Source organism: Eucyclogobius newberryi, unplaced genomic scaffold (genome assembly GCF_026437365.1).
Source record: "Eucyclogobius newberryi isolate DKJ021-1_F unplaced genomic scaffold, fEucNew1.0.hap1 SCAF_7, whole genome shotgun sequence".
NCBI lineage: Eukaryota > Metazoa > Chordata > Actinopteri > Gobiiformes > Gobiidae > Eucyclogobius > Eucyclogobius newberryi.
Genome location: NW_027316389.1, coordinates 19,099,366 through 19,114,483, shown reverse-complemented (window position 1 = coordinate 19,114,483; position 15,118 = coordinate 19,099,366). Strand labels below are relative to the sequence as shown.

The window sequence follows — 15,118 nt, the reverse complement described above, 5'->3', positions numbered from 1 at the left end:
TTTATTTATTTTATTATATACTTTTCTTTACATAGGTCAGTTTTGTTTGTACAATATTGTTGCTGTATGTTTAAAAAAGGATTATGTGATTTTCTTAATTCAAGAAAACATTTTTAAAACTCAATCACACAGTTTTGCAGTGCACAAACACAATAAATACAATATTAAATCGTCATATAAATAGTACATTTATTTGTGTGTCAATTTGAGCTGTATAGAGTCAATACATCGCTTCTATGACTAACAAAAGATAAGAAATACTGAACTCAAGTACTAATAAGTGCTTCATTCTGCTATTTATTTGTTGCAGCTCATGTTTTTTAACCGTATTAAACAGTTACAAAAGTGTTTACTGAGATCATCCCACGTTTGGGTTGCAGTTTCAGTACTATTGCTTATCGTGATATTTTTCTGGAGCAATACGTGGCAAATTGACACGTGTTACTGTGACGGGCGTGATCTTGCCTCCCGTTTGCAATGTGTAGATTTATCACCGGACAAATGTGGTCAGTCCATAATCCGAGCGACGTTTGACCGGCGCTTAATCTGCCGCGCTGATTCCGTTAAAAGGGTTTGGCTCATTAGGCCATAGATCTTAATCCCATTACAGAGTAGCCGATGGTGGCGGCCCCCCCCGAGCACCCGCCCGCCGCTGGGAGGGGCCCGGGTGCTCGCGCGAAGGTCACGCTCGGCCATTTTCATAATGAGAGCGAAGGATTGTGCGTCAGCCGGCGTCATAAAACAGCCATCACGGGCCAACACAGCACTTTTAATCAGAGAATACTTAGCCTCATGTAATAACTGGCTTTAACTCTCTCTCTCTCTCCATCCCTCTCCATCCCTTCTTTCTGTCCGTCTCGCTCACTCCTCCTCTTGTTCTCCACCTTTATTTCTCCTATCTTACTCTCACTTCACTTTCGCTCCCCTCTTTCACTCAGTACCACTCACTCTCTCCCTTTCTACCTCTCTCTTCCCCGTCTTTCTGCCGCTTTTGTTCTCTCTTCTGCTTCCTCGTTCTTCCCTCTCTCTTTCTCCCTTTTCTCACCTCTCTCTCGCTCCTTACCCTTCCTTCCTGTTTTGTCTTCTTTCTTCCTCTCTCTCCTTCACTCTTCTCTTCTGTCTTTTTCCTCTCCTCCCCCTGTGTTTCTCTCTCCCTATTTTCTCTCCTTCCTTCCTTCCATCCTTCTCTTGCTTCTCTCACTTGTCTCTCTCCTTCACTCTTCCTCTTCTCTCTCTCTCTTTCCCCCTTCCTCTGTCTTCCCCTGTCACTCTCTCCCTTTCTCCCTCTTTTGCTCTCTTCTTCACTCTTCCTATTCTATCTCCTCCCACTGTTCTCCTCTCTCTCCCCATCTTTCTTCCGCTCTTGTCTTCTCTTCCGCTTCCTCGTTCTTCTCTTTCTCCCTTTTCTTACCTCTCTCTCGCTCATTCACGCCCAGTCTTCCTCTCTCTCTCCATTCATCCCTGTTTTGTCTTCTTTCTTCCACTCTCTCCTTCACTCTTCCTCTTCTCTCTTTTCTTCTGCTCCCCCTGTGTTTCTCTCTCCCTCTCTTCTCCCTCTCTTCCTTTCTCCCTACTTTCTCTCCTTCCTTCCTTGCCTCTCCTCTGTCACTTGTCTCTCAACGTTCGCTCTTCCTCTTCCCTCCTCTGCTCCCTCTGTGTTTCTCTCTCCCTCTCCCTACTTTCTCCCCATCCTTCCTTCCTTCCTTGTTTTCACTTGTCTCTCTCCTTCACTCTTCCTCTTCTCGCTCTCTCTCTCTTTCCTCATTCCCCTGTCTTCCCCTGTTTCTCTCTCCCTTTCTCTGTCCTTCCCACCTCTTCACTCTCGTCTCTTCAGTCTTCCCCTCACCCTCTTTCTCCCATTTTTAAACTTTCTCCTACATTCTTCTCCCGCTTTTTCACTAGCTCATTCACTCTTCCTCTTCTCTCTCTCGCTCTCTCTCCCCTCTCCCTTTCTCTCTCCCTCTCCCCTTCTTCCTCTTGTCGAAGTTTAGTCTACACAGACTGCGAGAGGCGAAGATCGTTCTCAAGTTCTTTATTTGATGAAAACATGGAAAAACAGGCAAAACAGTAGCGTGTTGTTCGTCTAGCAGCTGAGATTCGACCCGTCACAAGAATTATCTGTGTTATATATCGCTGTTGCTTGGGTCTGATAAAATGGCCTGACGTTGATATGACGTCCGCTTTAAGATTGTTTAGACTAGTCCACAGATAATCAGAAAATACACAGAAAGTTCATCGTGACCCAAATGCCGTAAGATCGTCGTGACTCATGATAAATAGGACACAGACATGACAATAATTTGATCAATATCCACACTCTCTCCCCTTCTTCCTCTCTCCCTTCTCCCTTTCTCTCTCCCTCCCCCCTTCTCCCGCTTTCCCCTTCTTCCTCTCTCCCCTCTCCCTTTCTCTCTCCCTCCCCCCTTCTCCCTCTTTCCCCTTCATCCTCTCTCCCCTCTTTCCCCTCTCCCTTTCTCTCTCCCTCTCCCCTTCTTCCTCTCTCCCTTTCTCTCTCCCTCTCCCTTCCTCCCTCCCTCTCCCCCTCCCCCTCTCTCTTGTGTGTGGCGCCTGGACCGTTAGTTTAATCAAACGTTGGCTCAAATATCATAGCCGTCGTTGCGTCCTCGTGCGGCGCAGAAGAATCTTATGTAACATAATTTCTCCCGGTCGAGCGTGGTGAAGGTGAAGTACTTTTATTATTTATACTTCTTGTGCTTACACCAGTGAGACGGGCGTTATGTCGGGTGATGCGGGGGTCGTGTGGGGTGCAACCTTTTTATAGGACCATGTATTTTGGTGGGTAGGACTCAGTGGGACTAGAGCTCACACTTCCAACACTCTTGATCGATAAACTCTGCTTCACTCACAAGGAGACATTAAGCAAAGCCAATAGATATCATCTTACTTTTTGTATTTATGATTTTAGTTTTTGTTCTCTGAAGGCAGTGGTTCTTGATTTCAAAAACATGACAACAGTTAGTACATTTAAACAGCTTTATTATCTTCATACAATAGTCTTTACATGCATGCGTTTTTGTGCGTTTTTGTATATTTTTGCACATTTTTATCAGTCATTGAACGCAGCACAACCAACAAACTCTCATAACGTTACATATAGACTCACACAGACTTTATTGATATTGAGTGATTAAGTGATTTTTGACTTATATCGGTTGTTTTGTCATTTCATTTTTTTGACCATTGTTGCGCCGAATCACCAAAGGAAGATCCTGTGTGTGTGAATTCTGTTCATTGACAATGGCAATAAACCTTTTATGATTCTGATTCTGATTCTAAAATATCGTATACTGTATTTTCCGGACCATAAGTCGCACCGGAGTACCGGGGTATAAGCCAAAAAATGCATAATAGAGAAGAAATATATAAGTTGCACTGGAGTATGAAATGTGGTTGCAGGTGTGAAAATAACAAATAATATCACATATAAGTCGCTCCGGAGTATAAGTATATAAGTATAAATATAAGTATAAGTTGCACCCCGGCCAAAACTATGAAAAAATATGCTACTTATAGTCCGGGAAATACGGTAATTCAGTGCAGCCAGTATGCAGCGGTCTGAGTTGGTCACAAAGTGCTGATTTTACAATATTGAATGAGGGAAAAAAGCACGAAATACAATGATATCCCAGCTTTAGTGTGTAAAATCAAAAGCATTTTACACCATCACAAAAGTGTATTTTAAATGTGTGTAATAGCTGTCAGTCAAAGTTCGAAAGTATTTTGTGCTTCAGTCTTTCATTTTGTTGGACTTAAACTCAACCATCATTTAAATCGAGTTGTATTATGTCGTTAAACTTTCTATATACTAAATTACTTCTAAGTTTTGTCCAAACGGAGCGATGTCAGTGCCGGGGCCAGAGACAGATTTAAGGATATTTCTAAGTGCTTCTGTGTCACTTTTTTAAACCACAAACACAAACTCACGGAGCGCGGTGTCAAAAAGCCTTTTCCGAGCCACTTCCATGTCTCCAAATGGCCTCTAAAGTAAAAACAAAAAGTCCGGACAGATCAACCGTCGCTGAGCCTTTCTCCTGCAGACAGTCGGCACGGCAACAGCAAAACAAATCTCCCAGTTTTTATTGCGCTGTTTCTCAACGTAAATCATTTGTTTCACGCTAATAACATTAATCGTGCATACAATTTAAAGGTATATGATGCCGTTTTTGCAGATATTTGGCCTCATGAAGCACTTTTTTTCGTACTCATATTGACCTGGGAGAAAGTACATTTACTCTACGGTTATTATTCGATTTGTTCTCATTTTAGACAAATAAATATGGCTTTCGATCCTAATTTCTTGGACATAAACAAGACAGAATTTTAACCCTTGCCATTTGTAGTCAATATACCGTATTTTCCGGACTAAAAGTTGCTCAGGAGTATAAGTCGCACCAGCCAAAAAATGCATAATAGGGAAGAAAAAAACATATAAAAGTCGCACTGGAGTATAAGTCTCATTTTTGGGGGAAATTTATTTGAAAAAAATCCAAGATCAAGAGCAAACATTTAATTTTGAAATGCAATTTCAAATAATAACAGATTAGAGAACATGGTGAATAGGTGTACGTATGCTAACGCTAACACCATTCAGCTACATGACGCACAGACAGAACTGTGGTAAGTGTCTGGTATGTTAACGTAACATATTAACAGTTATTCAGATAACTATAGCATAAAGAACATGCTAACAAGTTTACCAAAGCATCAGTTTTACCCCAAATCACTAAATCCTTTGAATTCTTCTTCCTCTGTGTCACTTCTAAACAACTCCACAAACTCCAGAGGTAGAGGAAGTGCAGATTCTTCTTCTGCATCGCTTAGAGCCTAGAGCGCCCTCTTGTGGTGGTCAGTGTGAAAATATTCAACATGTGAAATGCCGTTGCCAGTGTGAAAATAATGAATAATATCACATATAAGTCGCACAGCGGCCAAACTATGAAAAAAGGTGCCACGGTAGTCGATTTTCTTCCTTCCGAGTCAATATGACGGAATAAAAGTGAAGTCTGCTCCAAACTCCATGCTTTTACTGAAACTTACAAACCTTTAATCATCAGAATTTAACTCCTATTGTTGACCTTGCTCCTTGTTGATTACAATAGATGAGGCATTTTGTTGCATAAAGTCACACATTACGCTTAAACGCCGTACTATTCAATACCATAACAGCATTCTTCTTTTCTTTCATCAAGTTAAGCTTTAAAAAACGTCGTGGGAACTTTGCTTAGACCTCAGAGCGGTTCAGTTTCCTTTGCAGATTCCGAAAATGCACTTTCTGGATCAATTCCGTGCAGTGGTTGCGTGCAATAGTCAAGGCTCCTTCTACGATGGCATTTCAAGACCTGCGACGCGTCCAAGAACCGGCTCGTTACACCAGACGAATTCATTTCTCTCTGTCATTTATTGATATGGATGTCCTTCCTCCGCCGTAAAGCCTCGTCAGATCGATGGAGCCCCTGGAACCGGCCCCCCGCTTGAAGCTGCGCGCAGCGTTTCATCAATCGCTAATCCGTCGGTATCAGAGGAAGTCGCCATAAGACTGTCCCGGGCACGACAGAGCCACGGCGGAGTAAAGAGTGTGGTTCGAGGGGGAGACTCGCGATAGACTGCACACTAAAGGGTCAGAGTTAAAACAAACTGTACAAAACAAAGTGTCACTACATTACAGAGGTAAAAGCCAGTCTGAATAATGTGTTTTAAGCCTGGATTTAAAAAGGTTAAAGTCTGTGATGGTGCATGTCGAGGGCTCATTTCTAGGGCTCATTTCTAGGGGCTCATGTCAAGGGCTCATGTCGAGGGGCTCATGTCGAGGGCTCATGTCGGGGGACTCATGTCGGGGGGCTCATGTCGAGGGGCTCATGTCGAGGGCTCATGTTGAGGGGCGCATGTCGAGGGGCTCATGTTGAGGGGCTCATGTCAAGGGGCTCATGTCGAGGGGCGCTTGTCGAGGGCTCATGTCGAGGGGCGCATTTCGAGGGGCGCATGTCGAGGGGCGCTTGTCGAGGGCTCATGTCGAGGGGCGCATGTCGAGGGGCGCTTGTCGAGGGCTCATGTCGAGGGGCGCTTGTCGAGGGCTCATGTCGAGGGCTCATGTCGAGGGGCGCATGTCGAGGGGCGCATTTCGAGGGGCGTATGTCGAGGGGCGCATGTCGAGGGGCGCTTGTCGAGGGCTCATGTCGAGGGGCGCTTGTCGAGGGCTCATGTCGAGGGGCTCATGTCGAGGGCTCATGTCGAGGGAACATGTCGAGGGGCGCTTGTCGAGGGCTCATGTCGAGGGGCGCTTGTCGAGGGCTCATGTCGAGGGGCGCATGTCGAGGGGCGCATGTCGAGGGGCGCTTGTCGAGGGCTCATGTCGAGGGGCGCATGTCGAGGGGCGCTTGTCGAGGGCTCATGTCGAGGGGCGCAAGTCGAGGGGCTCATGTCGAGGGCTCATGTCGAGGGGCTCATATCGAGGGGCACATGTCGAGGGGCGCTTGTCGAGGGCTCATGTCAAGGGGCGCATGTCGAGGGGCGCTTGTCGAGGGCTCATGTTGAGGGCTCATGTCGAGGGGCGCATGTCGAGGGGTGCATGTCGAGGGGCTGCATGTCGAGGGGCTCATGTCGAGGGCTCATGTCGAGGGTTCATGTCGAGGGCTCATGTCGAGGGGCGCTTGTCAAGGGCTCATGTCGAGGGGCTCATGTCGAGGGCTCATGTCGAGGGCTCATGTCGAGGGGCGCTTGTCAAGGGCTCATGTCGAGGGGCTCATGTCGAGGGCTCATGTCGAGGGCTCATGTCGAGGGGCGCTTGTCAAGGGCTCATGTCAAGAGGCTCATGTCGAGGGGCTCATGTCGAGGGGCTCATGTCGAGGGCTCATGTCGTGGGGCTCATGTCGAGGGGCTCATGTCGAGGGGCTCATGTCGAGGGCTCATGTCGAGGGCTCATGTCGAGGGGCTCATGTCGAGGGCTCATGTCGTGGGGCTCATGTCGAGGGGCTCATGTCGAGGGCTCATGTCGAGGGGCGCATGTCGAGGGGCGCTTGTCGAGGGCTCATGTCGAGGGGCGCTTGTCGAGGGCTCATGTCGAGGGCTCATGTCGAGGGGCGCTTGTCGAGGGCTCATGTCGAGGGGCTCATGTCGAAGGCTCATGTCTAGGGGCTCATGTCGAAGGCTCATGTCTAGGGGCGCATGTCTAAGGGCTCATGTCTAGGGGCTCATGTCTAGGGGCTCATGTCGAAGGCTCATGTCTAGGGGCTCATGTCTAGGGGCTCATGTCGAAGGCTCATGTCTAGGGGCTCTTGTCTAGGAGCTCATGTCGAAGGCTCATGTCTAGGGGCGCATGTCTAAGGGCTCATGTCTAGGGGCTCATGTCTAGGGGCTCATGTCTAGGGGCTCATGTCGAAGGCTCATGTCTAGGGGCTCATGTCTAGGGGCTCATGTCGAAGGCTCATGTCTAGGGGCTCATGTCTAGGGGCTCATGTCGAAGGCTCATGTCTAGGGGCTCATGTCTAGGGGCTCATGTCTAGGGGCTCATGTCGAAGGCTCATGTCTAGGGGCTCATGTCTAGGGGCTCATGTCGAAGGCTCATGTCTAGGGGCTCATGTCTAGGGGCTCATGTCTAAGGGCTCATGTCTAGGGGCTCATGTCTAAGGGCTCATGTCTAGGGGCTCATGTCTAGGGGCTCATGTCTAAGGGCTCATGTCTAGGGGCTCATGTCTAGGGGCTCATGTCGAAGGCTCATGTCTAGGGGCGCATGTCTAAGGGCTCATGTCTAGGGGCTCATGTCGAAGGCTCATGTCTAGGGGCTCATGTCTAGGGGCTCATGTCTAGGGGCGCATGTTGGGGGCTCATGTCGGCGGGCTCATGTCGAGGAGCTCATGTCGGCGGGCTTATGTCGAGGAGCTCATGTCTGGGGGGCTCATGTTGGGGGACTCATGTTGGGGGGCTCATTTCGGGGGGGCAGTTTGATTCAGAGTCTGGGACCAGCAACAGAGAAGGCTCGATCCCCCCAATGTTTAAGTCTGGTTCTGGGGACGTCCAGTAGAAGCTGATTAGTCGGCCTTAGAGCCCTTAGAGCCCTTAGAACCCTGCTTGGGTTTCGGCCAAATAAGGAGGTGCAAGGCAATAGAGCTTTAAAATCAATGATAAATGCAACAGGAAGCCAATGGAGAGCAAAAAGAACTGGGGTGATGTGATGACGTCGGGGTGTGTTTGTTAGAAAAAGCGCCGCAGCGTTATGTATAAGTTGAAGGCGGCTGAGGGCGACTGAGAGACATCCACATAAAGTGCATTGCAATAGTCTATTCTTGAGCTGATAAAAGCATGAATATTCCTTTCAAGGTCGTTGCGATTTAAAAAAGTCTTGACTTTAGCTAAAAGACTTAATTGATGAAAACTTGCTCTAACCACACTGTCAATTTGTGTCAAAAACAACCCCAAGATTTTTTACGGTTGCTTTTATATGATCATCTGTTTATGATTTACAGATGACAGAAATGTTTAGAAAGCCAGTATAAATTTACCTTGATTTAGCCTCGGTTTTGTTTCGGTTCAGGTTTTATTTTGAAAAGAGTTTGACGAATACAAAAGGAATATATATTTGTTCGAAAATTGCGTCAGGAGAACGTGCGGGGAACATGCATTATCATCCCTATCGACCGTTGTAGTAGTCCAAACAGCAACACGATGTCCTGAAGGTCTCGATACCGACTGTAGGCGAGCGCATCCCGAGAGGAGGAGGAGGCACAGATGCTCGAGCAATGTAAAGACCTGGAGCCATGTGTGATGCTAAACTCAGGTTTGATGTGAACACAGACAATATTCAAACAAAAAAGCAGCACAGTAGAGAATGTATCTGCTGCGTAAACGTCTGTCTTTTAATCCTCAGAGTTTGCCGCTGCTCTTGTATCGAGAGTCGCCTCACGTTCCTGGTTTGTTGTTCTCTCTGTGAAGGAAAGGAAAAGCTTAAATAGTGTTGTTATAGTCTGTTCAAAAATAAAGATCTGAAGTCACTGTGGGAAAGTCGGGTCACCAGGAAAGTCAATCAAATTATAGACCTGGACCAGAGGCACGTGTTATCTTCAGGTTTTACCCTAATGCGCTCAAGTCGGCGATATCAGGTGTCAATGATCAGAACTCATTTTTAAACTCTGCATTTTTAAACTGCACTCATCTTTTAAAGCGCTAATACACTTTTTCAGATTCTGATTCTCATACATGATTTCTCGAACATGCATGAATCTGGGGCTGGGTGATAAGACACCAAATTTGCGCCAAATCGCGATACATGTAGATATGGGAGAAGTATCAAAAAATTTACCATAATCATTTTAGAAATGTGCTAAATTAGAATATCGAGTGTTTTGTCTATAATTAAAAGCTAAAAAAAGAGCTAAACAGAGAAACTTCTCGTGTAATCTCCCAAACAAGAGTATAAAGCACTATGTCTGCACTGTTGTAGTTCATTTTATGGTCCATTCAAGTTTTGTGCAATATCTGAACCTCAGCCAAGACATTTACAGACACATTTTAGCACATTTGGGAGAAAATCGCGATATGTCAATTTTGCCAAAATGACAGAAATGAGATCACAATTTCATTTGTTTATCACCACATTTCCAGCTATACACGAATCCATCAGAATATCACTTTGAATAATAATATGATGACATGGTTAAAACCTCATAAAAGTTGAGTTTGTGTAATATGTCCCCTTTACTAAATAAAAATACACGTTCCAAAATAACCTTGCCTTCATTATGTAGTATTTCTACTAGTCCAAGTACTGTAGTGATATCCATGTTCTTCCATTTATGAAAGATCCAATGTTGATTAAAGAATTGGATTAAGATTTCAAACATGCCACACATGCCACACAGCATTAGTGTAGATATGTGTATTTAGTTTCACAAGAGTTATGTGGGGCACCAGCCAATTTAGGGATTAACAATTCTCAAATCAAATATCTGAATAAATATTTAAACATTGATAGTTAATCTGAAGGTTTGTGATGACATAACTGTGACACTGACCTCTGACTGTAAATGAATGAACACAGCTGTGGCTTATTAAGATTATTGACCAAAAATTCAACTGATATGAATATAGGATATGCAAATGAGTCATTATCAGGTGGAGACACAAGATACAACCGTTCTGTATCTTTCTAGTTGTGTGTTAAAGTTGATACTACGATGACTGAAATGTGTGCGAGCTACAAGAGCAGGGGTCATGGGGAGTGTCCAGCATAGGGCAATAGCTGACGTCTGCAGAAGGTCGTCTCTGGAGAAGTCAGGCTGCTCAGCAACTGAAGAGGGCCGCTTGCTCTTGACTCTGAGACCTCCCTCTGAAAGCAATTGCACCGCTTCACAGACGAGACCAAATTTGAAGATCCCCCTGATCCACATTTGTTGCAGACATGAAAAGCAGTAGAAAGTCCTTTGCTGGAGTGTGTTTCAATACAGTTCACATCACTCTGATGCGTCCAGGCTTATGGGGGAGAGAGCTTCCTTGATTCCTCTGGAATGTCTTTTTCTCCAAGCTTATTTTTGCTAGCTTAGCTTAAGCCTAGGGTCACTCAGAGTTTTTTCTTCTCCCCGGTTATGGGTCTTTTGTTCTTGAAGACTCGAATGGAGCTGGGTGCAACTGGCCTGGGGCTGGCCTGTGCAGTTCAGGCGACGCCTTGAATATCGGCATGAGGCTTCAACTAAACAAACACGTGCTAATGTTTGAGTCAGCTGAGGCGGGGGTCTGGATCGAGAATTTCCCCAACATGCAGGCATCGTTTGAACATTAACTAGGCCTACATAATCACACAGGTTAAAATAATCAAAGGACATGCAGAACATGCAGAACAACATTAACATTATGCACATCATGTGGACAAAGTCTTCAATCAAATTCAAATTATTGTTTGATAAAACAGCAAAGTCTTTCAGATTTCATCTTGAGAGTGAAAGTAGTTCATTCCGGCTTCCAAAGCAGCAGTGTTTCTGCTGGTTAAAGATTGAATTGCTAGATCCAAATTGGGGGAAGGGCTGCCTGCAGTCTGACTGTTGAAGCTTCCTGTCCTATTGACGTTCTGAGGTCAGATGCAGGTCTCTTACACTTATGTTCTTGTTGAGTAAGTGCTTTAGTTTAAACTTTTCACCATCGTCCTCTCTTCCTCAGATATCGACGAGTGCGTGGACGGCTTCGTGGAGTGTGACAGTAAATCCGCGTGTGTAAACTTGCCCGGCTGGTACCACTGCGAATGCCGCGACGGTTACCACGACAACGGCCTTTTCTCCGCCAACGGGGAGTCGTGCGTCGGTGAGTACACAACATCCATCTCTGTTATATCTATTAGAGTTACAGTACATGAGCTGGAGGTCAAGTAGAAAGAAAGCAAGATACGGTTTTACAACGTAGTGACACTGAAACTAGAATCTGATCAAACTAACTCTGAGCAAGCTTTCCCTTTGAATGACATTCTATTGCTTAATAGTGTGTTTTTATTATCATTGTGGTATTGAAATCGACATTGAGTAACAAGCCTTTTCCTTAGTATGAAAATCGAGTTTGAAATGGTTGTACCGTGACGACACTAAGCAAGACAGAGCTAATCTAAAGGGTGAACCTATGAACTTGAAATACTCCAAATATCCATCCTGCTACATCCGCTTAGGTGTTTAAAGATACGTGTTGGCAGTGTCCTTTTTGAAAAGTTATTCTGCAGAAATGTGTATGTTAGGAAAACCCTGAAGCTGCCGTACTCTTTGGCATAAGGCGAGAATTCTCATGTATACATTTTTTGAACGCATGCACAGCTTTAGGACGGTCTCATCCCAAAAGGTATTTTAGTGACATATCAGGCCCTTTATTTTCACTAAAATGTTTTCTAATTCAATGCAGACAGTGCACAGTGGTCTGATTTTGTCAGAGTGCTGCTTTTACAATAGCATCTATGGGTGGAACACACAATTGATTGATGTGCAAAAAGAATAATAATACAGCTTTGAGGTAATGAAGGGAAGCTCCTGAATATGGCATCGAGAAAAATGATTCAGAAGTTTAATTCACGTTGATTTAGTTTCAGACATATCGTATTTCATCATAAATAAGTACATCCGTTTTGTGTAAGTTGAGAAATGGTAAAAAACTGGTGGACGAGACTTGAAAACATTTACTTGAACAGTAATAGATCTATCTACTATCGACTTATCCAAAGATTACAGCTACAGATTTGGGCTGAAAACAAGTTTAAAAATGAATTACAACTAATTGATTACGAAAATAAACAGGCTCCCAAACATGCCATGTGCTGAGAAGATGAGCGAAAATGCATGACTCAGACTGAGCGGTAATTACATCGAAATGACGCAGGGTTTGTGATCTGTTTTGTTAATACACTCCGACATTGTGTCCTTAAGCCGCATCGCTTCAGCTTTATCTACATAAAACTGAGTCAAATCTGGCCTTTCACGATCTGCGCGACTAATTAAAAAGCAAAATAATCGTCGGCTTCTGCATCTTCCAAAGAAAGGGGTCGGTTCGCATCTCTTTTGCCTCGATGTCTCATTATAAACCCCGCGTCGGCGCTGGTTCCCGCGTCTCGTCGTCCGTCAAGATGGCGTCCTGAACTCCCGGTTCGCCTTCGCTTGGTTCTCCCGTCTGTATCCTCCGATTGGGAAAGTGTCATCCGTCAGAATCCAAACCCGCCATCTACGACCCGGCGCTTTGACCCCCGTACCGCCTGTCAACGCCGCCGCGGAGAGCACTCGCCGATATCCCTTGTTTTAGCCGAACGTTGTAATTTGACCAAAAGTGGGTTTCTGGGTTGACGGGGGGAAAGCGTCCCGCCGTGCTGCGATGGTATCTTCTGTCGGGAGTATTTTTAGCTGCGCCGCTGTTTCGGGAGATGCAGCAAAGTGATGAAACTGGATGTAGCTTCTCCGTGAGCCGGTGTTGTGCTAACGATAGATGCCTAGTTCTGGGGTCTCAACCGACACTTAAATTAGGGCGATTGTTTTTGTTGGCGACTAGGCTGTTGTGGTTGAAAATAAAAGGTCTCGTCACATGTCTGTGTGTATATATATATATATATATATATATATATATATATAGATATAGTGGAGATGACAAAATATAACTGATTGTTTTTTATTTTTTCAAATACCGTATTTTCCGGACTATAAGTCGCACCCCGGCCTTATATACTTATACTCCGGAGCGACTTATATGTGATATTATTTGTTATTTTCACACTTGCAACTGCATTTCATACTCCAGTGCAAGTTATATATGTTTTTTTTCCTTCTCTATTATGCATTTTTTACTTTATACTCCGATGCCACTTATAGTCCGGAAAATACGGTAAAGCATGTGATTGTGTTCATGTTAAACCAATGGGATTCAGTATGAGGGTCCAAATGTTCAGTTTCATTGACACAAACAGCAGAAGCAGGGCTTTTGACTGATTAAATACATAGCTTTTTTACCTTTTGGACCAGATATTAATGGGAAAAAATAATTTGATAATTCATGTCTCTCAAGGAAGACCAGACTTCACTGATTATGTGTGTGCAGTCTTAAATAGTAGTTTAAAATCACCAAAGTGCCATGAAAATGAACGACATCATCACTTAACAACTCCATAGACTTTATAAGAGGCTAAATACTAAACCGTTGTGTCATTCAAAATACTCTCATACTATATAGTGATAATTATGTTTAACAGTAGTGATTTCTTTGGCTAATGCCTCACAGTGTTTTTCATGTAACAAACGTGGCGGATTTCCATGGTAACAGTAGTTTTTTTCCACCCCAAGCTCTATAATCGACACTCAGGTAATCGTGACTTGTATATATAACTTTGTACTTAACTACCGTACGTTTAATGAGAAGGAACCATAGTTACTTCAATTATGTCATCTTTTCTTTTTAGCTGGATGGTTTTCACTTCAGAGTCTGTGTGGTTATTGATGCGGCGTTTGTTTTAAGACGAATTATTTTGCTGAACCAACCCAGGTCTTAAGAAGATCTGAAATCAGTTTTAATGTTTCCTTGACAAATCCGCATTAAAATTGTGAATAAGTCGACATAATCCATTTTCCTTTGGGTCTTTTGATTTCTTGCTAATAAAGTAATCTTTCAAAAGTGAGAAAGTTGACACAGTAGTTATTGTGTCTGTCTTTTTGCTTTTTTTTGTGAATTAATTTGACAGTTAGTGCTCGTCAGATGTAATCCTAGCGCCCTCTGCTGGGGTTTTCTACTGACAAATCAACGACTAAAGCTTTGAGGTATTTTAACAGTACGTTCATTATGTTTTATTTATTCTACAGGTAATGCCGAGGCTGAGCTGTCGAAAGTAGCTTGAAAATACTTAATCCAGCTTGAATTTGTGGCCAGACACTCACCCTTTTATAAAAGACGGTTGTTATACAAATTGACTCTCGTGTTCAAATGCTGTAAATCACAGAAACACATGAAATACTTATACGGACTCAAATAGCAACATAAAAGAAGGCTAAAAATACCCACGTGTCGCTGAATTATTGTATCCCTCACACACTTCGCGCAGCTAAGCCGTTTTGATGGATTGTTGACAGTGATTGGATATTGGAGCTGTCAATCATCTGCCAGTCATGGCCTCCACAGAGAAAACTGGTCATTGGCAATTAAATGTGTTTTACCAAATTTAAAAATCGAGCTTAGGAGATTCAGTGTCATTCTGGCTTGATGAGCAATGTTCCTTCAAAAAAAGTATTTGTTTTTGTTACTTCTCCTGTGATGAAAGTAGATAATCATCAGATAAACTATTAAATCACAAATGAATTCTCCAAAAATCGACCACAGCTGCTTGTATAAGTAAAACAATAGCTCTATTCATTCTTATTTGGCTTGAAAAATGATACCCCTCTTTTTTACTACAATAAAATAGATCTTAAGTCTAAGTCAAAGGATTGAAACTATAAAATTTTAAGTTTTGTTCAGGTTTCTCTATCTGTTCCAGACTCTTCTTACTTCCACCCCCGCCCGACTGTTTGAAGAGTGGAATAAAGCAGTCTCTAGATCTATATGGCAAGGAAAAAACTTCAACTATCATAAGAAAAAGGAGGCTGGGGTTCGCCTTGTTTGAAAAATT

General features: G+C 43.9%; 1 protein-coding gene across 1 annotated transcript in view; it reads left to right on the top strand.

The window, feature by feature from the left end:
* The window catches only part of nell2a (neural EGFL like 2a), a 211,982-nt gene that overhangs the window by 151,744 nt on the left and 45,120 nt on the right, over window positions 1-15,118 (top strand). Inside the window, exon 16 of the mRNA XM_072434961.1 lies at window positions 11,164-11,304. Coding sequence (XP_072291062.1) covers window positions 11,164-11,304 — 141 coding nt within the window. The remainder of the gene's footprint in view (window positions 1-11,163; window positions 11,305-15,118) is intronic.